At 47.3% G+C, this 7,287-nt stretch overlaps 2 protein-coding genes across 3 annotated transcripts; both read right to left on the reverse strand.

The window, feature by feature from the left end:
• Positions 1 to 627: 627 nt before the first annotated feature.
• Positions 628 to 3,832, reverse strand: LOC100829806 (haloacid dehalogenase-like hydrolase domain-containing protein At2g33255). 2 transcript variants are annotated; one of them, XM_003570341.4, is made up of 5 exons: positions 3,334 to 3,823; positions 3,203 to 3,245; positions 2,028 to 2,088; positions 1,407 to 1,541; positions 628 to 1,040 (listed from the first exon to the last, which is right to left on the reverse strand). In XM_003570341.4, exons 1-5 carry the CDS (start codon positions 3,698 to 3,700, stop codon positions 852 to 854), a joined length of 795 nt encoding a protein of 264 aa, XP_003570389.1. In that variant the 5' UTR covers positions 3,701 to 3,823; the 3' UTR covers positions 628 to 851. The 2 variants fall into 2 exon arrangements, with proteins under 2 accessions (XP_003570389.1, XP_014755628.1); XM_014900142.2 differs by lacking the exon at positions 1,407 to 1,541 and having other exon boundaries at positions 3,334 to 3,832.
• Positions 3,833 to 5,232: 1,400 nt separating this feature from the next.
• LOC100829499 (GDSL esterase/lipase At5g33370) lies at positions 5,233 to 7,048 on the reverse strand. Its single transcript, XM_003570340.4, has 3 exons — positions 6,694 to 7,048; positions 6,466 to 6,593; positions 5,233 to 6,394 (listed from the first exon to the last, which is right to left on the reverse strand). Exons 1-3 carry the CDS (start codon positions 6,923 to 6,925, stop codon positions 5,657 to 5,659), a joined length of 1,098 nt encoding a protein of 365 aa, XP_003570388.1. The 5' UTR covers positions 6,926 to 7,048; the 3' UTR covers positions 5,233 to 5,656.
• Positions 7,049 to 7,287: the final 239 nt, after the last annotated feature.

Here is a 7,287-nt window from a genome sequence, read left to right on the forward strand (position 1 = left end):
TGTGGCTCGTGCTACTTGTCTCAATTTTTCTCAAATATGGATATATCTATGTTTAAAAAGTGTCTAGATACATATAATATTTTGACAAGTAATTCCAGCCGGAGTAGTTTTTTTAGAAAAATAAAACTTTAGATTTTAGCCAATTCATTTTTCATTCGAGACTGCCCAATCAAACTAACAAAAATAAGCATGAAAAATGAGAAAAGGATAAAAAAATAAATGAGAGGGAAAAAGATAAAAAGAAAAGGGAAAGCGAAAAAAGGACGCCGCCGCCCAAAAATGAGACGCTGGCAGCAGGCCATCTCCTGCCGCCACTCTTTTCCATACAAGGAAGAAGGCCTACCAGACACGACTTTCTCGGCCCATTGTCAATTCCATGAAGGGATAAATCGGTTTGACAAACGGAGTTGTTTCTAAAAAAAAGACAAACGGAGTTATGCGATGTTTGTTCTCAAAAAAAAGAGTTATGCGATGTTTTTAAAAACAAGACAATTGAAGTTACGTTCGTAGTTGTCACGTGTGTGAAAATACTGTGACATCATAGGAAAAAAAATCCATGACTTGAGATGGTGTTTTACAGCCAAGGAAAAAAAAATCTAAACTATGTTGCGTAAAAAAACTAAACCATAGGCGAAAATCCAAATGCATAAAGCTCAAGAAATTACATCTGCACCACGCTTAAAGTGCATCTACTGCCAAATATCAAAATGAACAATTTTCTTCTTACGTCATCATCTTCCAATCTGCAATAGGTTTCTGATAGTCGGACAGACACTAGTCAACACGTTATTACAGCGAAGGTATAGGGAGTTGTTTCAGCAGTTGGGAGACAGGTTACTGAGACTTCCTTGTCAGATTCTACTCTCGGCCGCAGACACAGGAGCCAAATCGAAATGCTCTTCAAGGACCGATAATACTTCTGACAGTGAAGAAACCTTGAAGTCAGGTTTAACATCGTCAGGTATAGAATCATGCGGGCCGTATCGCCCCGTTTCGTCAAGAAGGCAAGTGAAAGCTCCAGCTCTCTTTCCACAAACGATCTGCACAATTTTTAAAAAAACAAGAACTTAGCAAATAAGCTTTACTACACATATGTGAGTCATGTGTAACAAACCAGCTTTTAAGATTCACAAAAACTGTTGATGAAATCGCAGTTGTCCAGAACTCCAGTTGGCAAATGGCACTTAACTAATGAACAAGAGCACAATTCCTATTGGTTCATAACTACGATGGAACGATAACCTACAGTTCAGACTCAAGGTTAACTTTTTAAAATTTAAGCAACATATATGTATGCCAAAAGGGTGAACTTAGATTTCTGGCTGGTGTGTCCTAATAGGCTACACAGAGCATACTATATCCTTTATATGCCAGCCAGACTTCAGAATGAGATAAAGAATGCTCACATCATCCTTGAGGCTGTCACCAACCATGATCACCTCGTTTGGAGGAATGTTCCAATTGGAGCAAATATGGAGCAATGGAGCTGGATCTGGTTTATAGGGGCGGAATTCTCTGCTTAATGCAGGCACAAACATCATCTACACAAGTTCCAGATACACACTATTAGCGTATTGAACATGATGGCATAATTGCAAATTCTGGAGAGTTACTTTCACTTGACCATACCAACACAATGATTAGCAACAAATCAAGTTGGGTGAACATAGAGTTTTTTTTTCAACCAATGGGCATCCCCATCGAATTCCATTAAGGAATCTGCCAGCGTAGTAACAGAGTCTTACAGGAAAAAAAAACAAGTCTAAAACTCTACAGGGTGAATATAGAGTAACATATGAATATTAGAAGACAATTATTATACAGAGTTTACAACATAATCCCATAGGATCAGGGGGTATGTTCATAACAGTGCAAATCAAGTTGTGGAACATCACTGATAAATAAACAGATATTTGAGTTGAGTGCCCCAAAGTACTACAGATAATTTTAAACAGGTAAGAGCGATGTATATCATCAGACGAGCATAACCACTAGCTGATCAAATTGAGTATAGTGAAAGAACTTACACCAAATCTTTGGTGAAACAAATCAACTGCGCCCTTCACATTGCGGGTAATTAATCCCCTCCTGCAAAATATCCAGGGTAGGAATCAGTAGCAGCATAAATATCTCTAACATAGCAAAGTAATTACAGACAGATGCCACAGATAATTACTGTTATTCATGTACCATTAGGCACAAGAAACTCCATGGCATTTTGAAAATTACAAGGACATGCTAGATATGAACTCAATAGCACATGTCAAACAGAGCAATAGTTTGTGGTATATAGTAAACTAGTAATGCACCTGGTGCTAAGATGCTTCTTGATGATCACTAGAATGGTGGCATTAACAAGCTGGTTGCAGAATCACAATGGGTGATCTAATTCATAACCCAATCAAGACTAAAACCGCACCATTTTACAGAGTACTTATGGTTATGGCTCCAAAACATTAGCAGGCTCCACTCAATTATGTACGGTCATTCCTTGGAGTAACATGGAAAGTTAATTACAACTCACTCTGATCAGAGCACTCAGGCACAGGATTTCCAGCTTTTTGTCAGGTGAGTTTTCACTCTTTTATGCCATGTTGGCCCCCGGATATTTTTTCCAGGTATTCGTCAAGTCGTTTCAGAGAAAGACCTACTGATCCTAACCAATGACAAAGAAGGTTTTGAATGAGGTAAGAATGGTACGGAAACAGACAACTGCATATTATGGTACTAGCACACTTATCCAGAATCAGGCATGTAATCTAACTGCAGATCAAATTTCCAGCCATCCTATTTATAGTCTACAATGCACTCCACCTATCATTTGAAATCACAATCCAGCTTCCAGAAATATTGGTCTGTCTGTAACTCTGTATCAACAGTTAACGAATCATACATCACAGCCTCAAATGATGACATACTATTTCCAGCTCCGAATTAGTTTTACAAAGATGCATAGTTCCCGCTTTCATCAGCAAATCAGAGATCATGCCATCAATGAACACGTAAGCAACTGTATTATACTACAGGTGAAAAGCTTTTACACCGGCACCAAATCAAATTAAAATACAGGTGAAAAGCTTTAACGCCGGCACCAAATTAAATTAAAAACACAAGCGCAATTGAGCTCGTACTGGACTGTACAATCGAGCATCCCATGTATGCAAATTGAGCTACATTTTGGAACAACCAGACAGTCGTTCACCTGATCTGCCGCGCGTCCAGGAACCCGCAGAGCTCCGAGGCCCCTGCAAATCGCAAGCACCGAGACACACGCACACCGATAAGCAAACCAGAATCAGCAGCTGCTGCTCGTCGAAATCATAATTCCGTCACCTGGCATGATCTGGAGCCGGTCGAGGCCGTCGCGCTCGAACCTGGCGATGGCCTCGTACGCGCGCCGCTGCTCGTCGGGGCCCCAGGACTCGATGCAGTGGAGGATGTCGACGGAGCCGCCCCCCGCCTCGCGCGCCGCGGCGTAGGCCGCGTCCCCGCCCAGCACCTCGCGGTACATGGCCGGGAAGTCGATGACGGGCACCGTCAGGGTCCCGTCCATGTCGAACACCACGCCCCGCAGCGGGCCCCGGTGGCGCGCCGCCGCGGACGCCATCCGACGCGCGAGGAGGGGCCGGCGGCGGCAGGGGAGGGCGCCGGCGGCGAGGAGGCGGTGCGCGGGGAGCAGCAGCCGGGGGAGGAGGAGCATCCGTGGCGCGATCTCCGCCGCTGGATGGCTCCGCCCTCCGGGAAGCGCAGCGATTGGCCCCTAGGTGGGGCTGTGTCTCCGTGACGTGTGCGCGCGCGTGCGGTCCAGCGGCTCTGTGCCTCTGTCTCTGGCGGCGGTGGGAAGGTAGAGTGGTAGACGAACGAATACGGATAACCAAGTTTCCGCCTTCGTCCACTGATCACGGGTTTCTGTTCTTTCCAGGCTATCCGTCTTCGATAGCCGTCTACATACTTACAATCGCCCTTTTATATAACCGCTTTCAGTTCATCGAAGACGGATTCTCATTTACGGAGAGGAAGTTGTTTCTGTTTTTTTAGAATGAGAGGAAGTTGCTGTGTTGCACACTTGCACGTACGGGCCGACGCGCGCGCCTTGATGGTGGCTCCATCTAGATCGCCTAGATTGCATCCTTGCATTTAATAACGACCATGCGATTTTGATCGATTGGTGGGGTGGATTTCCATCGACGGCAGGGGGCGGACACGTACCGGTACCCTGCCGTGAATTTACTATGTGTACGTCCTTTGCTGGTGCACGGGACGGGGACAAGTGGAGTGATGGGCAGTGTGCTACTGTATTGATCTCACAACTTGCTCGCCCCGAAGGGAAGGACCCCTCTGTGTGCAATGACCCGTACGTCCCGTTTTGGAGGCTATTCAATGCTTCGCCAAGCAGAACTTTGCCCGTCTGACACGATGATACGATGGCGAAAAACTAGCTAGCTAGACCACGTGTAGAACTTAACTTGTTCACTGCTATTTTACCTTGCCACAGCGGTGAAAAGAAACATGGTGGTGTTACCGTCGTGACCAAAGGGCCGGATCCAGGACGACTTTTTTTTTTATCGGATCCAGGACGACTTAAAAGCTACGAGATGACCGAACAAAGAATAACTAAGACCAGAGGGCACGAAGCAGCCATAATACTAGCAATTTTATAATTTTTACTCTTAATACTAGTACTGATTTTGATCACTAAAAAAACTAATTTTGTCATTAAAAGATTGCTTGCCCCTCTTGCTCAAACGTGGTAATGTGTAGTAGTGTAGGGAGGATGTCTGGCCAAATTTGATCCCGGATCAAGATTGGATAGTTAGTAGAGGTGATAGTGATAGTGATGGTGACATTTTTGCTCACTAAAGGTCAGATCACAAATTAAACAGCTTATAGAAAAACATTTATTCTTTTGGGATAGCGAGACAGAGACATATGTGTGTATGCTGACTTTCTTGGTGAGAGACGGGTGTGCTAATTTCGTCAACTTTCAAACACCATGACTGTAATGTGTCCTTCTTTATATATATATGTATATGTGTAAAGAGGATAACGAACAAATGATGTGGAATTCCATTTAATTTGTTTTCATAACTTGAAGTCATACTTCAAAATCCTTGCTCCTGCGCTTGTTTTATCACTGCAACATCTCGGTGTCGATTAAGAAGGCTCGCTCGCTCAGGCTAGCAAAACCCATGCATGATTCAACCATCAGCAGTTCACCACCCGGGCAGAAAATAAATGAACACATCGCCTCACAAATCACCATATATAGCTGCCTGTCACTGCTGAGCAGGATTACAACAACACTAGCTGTAGCTAGAAACCTCAACCTGACAGTACATATTACATTATAGGACGACTACAATAGCTAGCTTCTTTTTCCTTTTCCTTTTGGAAAAAAGATCGACTACTATAGCTAGCTTAAAATACAGGGTGCGTAAGTACTGGAGTAAACATTTCCGGGAGCAAATTAAACAAAAAAAGACTATATAAGAAAACGCAGGAGGCAAAATCAACTGCGAAATAACAATGAAGTAACGTAAGGTACGTGGCTAGCTCTAGCAACAAGCTAGCTAAATCCATCCACCGACCGATCAAACTTGGAGAGTGCTTGCAAATTAAAGTGCAAGCAATGAACCAAAAGCTCTCTGGCTTTCGATCAGTCATGGAGGTGGCGGTCGAGCTTGAGGATGGTGGAGAGATTCATGGGGGTGATGTACTCCTCAGACCCAGTCACGAACTGCTGCGCGATGAGCCTGTTGGCCCTCTCCGTGGGGTGGAACGCGTCCCAGAACACGTAGGCATCCCTATCGGCACAAAGGCTCGACACCATGGTACAAATCCCGATCCCGTTAAACCTGCCCTGGCCGCAGCAAGCGTCCGTGGCCGTCTGGAACCCGTACGCCCGGGGATCGTCGATGAAGTCCGCGTGCATCCTCCTAGTGTTCACCCCCACAAACACGTCCCCGCCCACCTCATTGTTGAGCTCCTGGAGCATGGCGACGAGCTTGGGGTTGTACGCCTCGGCGGCCCGCTGGAGCTCCGGGTCGCAGGAGCCGTCGAGGCTGTGCAGCGCCAGCTCGGCCGGCACGCAGCCGATCGGGCCGACACCCGTGACCAGCACCCGGCGCGCGCCCAGGGAGTGGATGTGGCGGAGCACTTGCTTGTACTCGGAGATTATGTAGATTATGTAGTCCGGGAGCGAGAATTCCCGGGACCGGGCTGAGTAGGGGATCAGGTAGTAGTTGTTGACGAAGTCGTTGCCGCCTAAAGTGATGAGGACTAGCGCGCTGTTGACGAGTTTGGTTGCGGCGGCCTGGGAGCCTAGGAGCTTCGTGATCCGGTGCTGGTATTGGGCGAAGTAGGACAGCTGCTTCTCGATCCGGATGATGTTCGCCTGCGTGTATTTGTCGTTAAATATTGGTTGAAGAATGTAGTCCTACATTTGAATTTTCTTGAGGGACATACGAATTGGATGCCGGTGTCGTTGAGGATGCCGATGCCGGCGGAGGCGAAGTTGGCGCCGATGAGGAGCTTGTCGCCGTCCAGCTCCGGGCTCAGGTACGGCAGCAACGGCTCGGATCCCAGGTGCTCGCCTGCATTGCAACATTGTCACACTAATTAGCAACGTATGGCTAGTAACGACCAAGCAGTAAGTAACAATGGATTGGACGGACATATGCTGGAGGAACGTACTGATGAGGTCGGGCACGTTCTTGCCGTTGCTGAAGCGGCCGGTGGCGCGGTGGTCGGGGGTGTCGATGCCGTAGGGCCACGAGTCGGCGCGCGCCGAGGTCACCAGGTAGTTGTTGTTGCCGTTGTCCACCAGCGAGTCCCCGAACACGAAGAAGGGCCGAGCAGCGCGCGCTCCGGGCACCAGCACCACCACCATTGCCAAAAGACACAGAACCAGCCGACCAGACGCCATCACGGTCGATGGATCGCTAGCTTCACTCACTTGCCACTGCCTCAAGCGTCGACAGAGACAGCTGCGAATTAAACTCCTCTGGCGCTGCGGCTGCTTCTCTGCACTGGGAGCTGATTCGGAATGGCCCGTTTTATAGCGCGATGGACATGTGGCCGGCCCTCTAGGATTCCCGCTTGGCTCGCTCGCTCGATCACGTCGTGGCTGCCGGAATTTACTCCGAGTGGCCCGTATGATGCGTGGTGGGTGGTGGCGCACACTGCCTGCTCGTTGGAACAGTCCTTGCGTATGCGCGTGGCTCTTCAATTCGATGCCATCTCTGGTCTAGTAATTCATTCCTGTAGTGGTAATTCTTTGCCGGTTTC

Source organism: Brachypodium distachyon, chromosome 3 (genome assembly GCF_000005505.3).
Source record: "Brachypodium distachyon strain Bd21 chromosome 3, Brachypodium_distachyon_v3.0, whole genome shotgun sequence".
In the NCBI taxonomy this organism is placed as follows: domain Eukaryota; kingdom Viridiplantae; phylum Streptophyta; class Magnoliopsida; order Poales; family Poaceae; genus Brachypodium; species Brachypodium distachyon.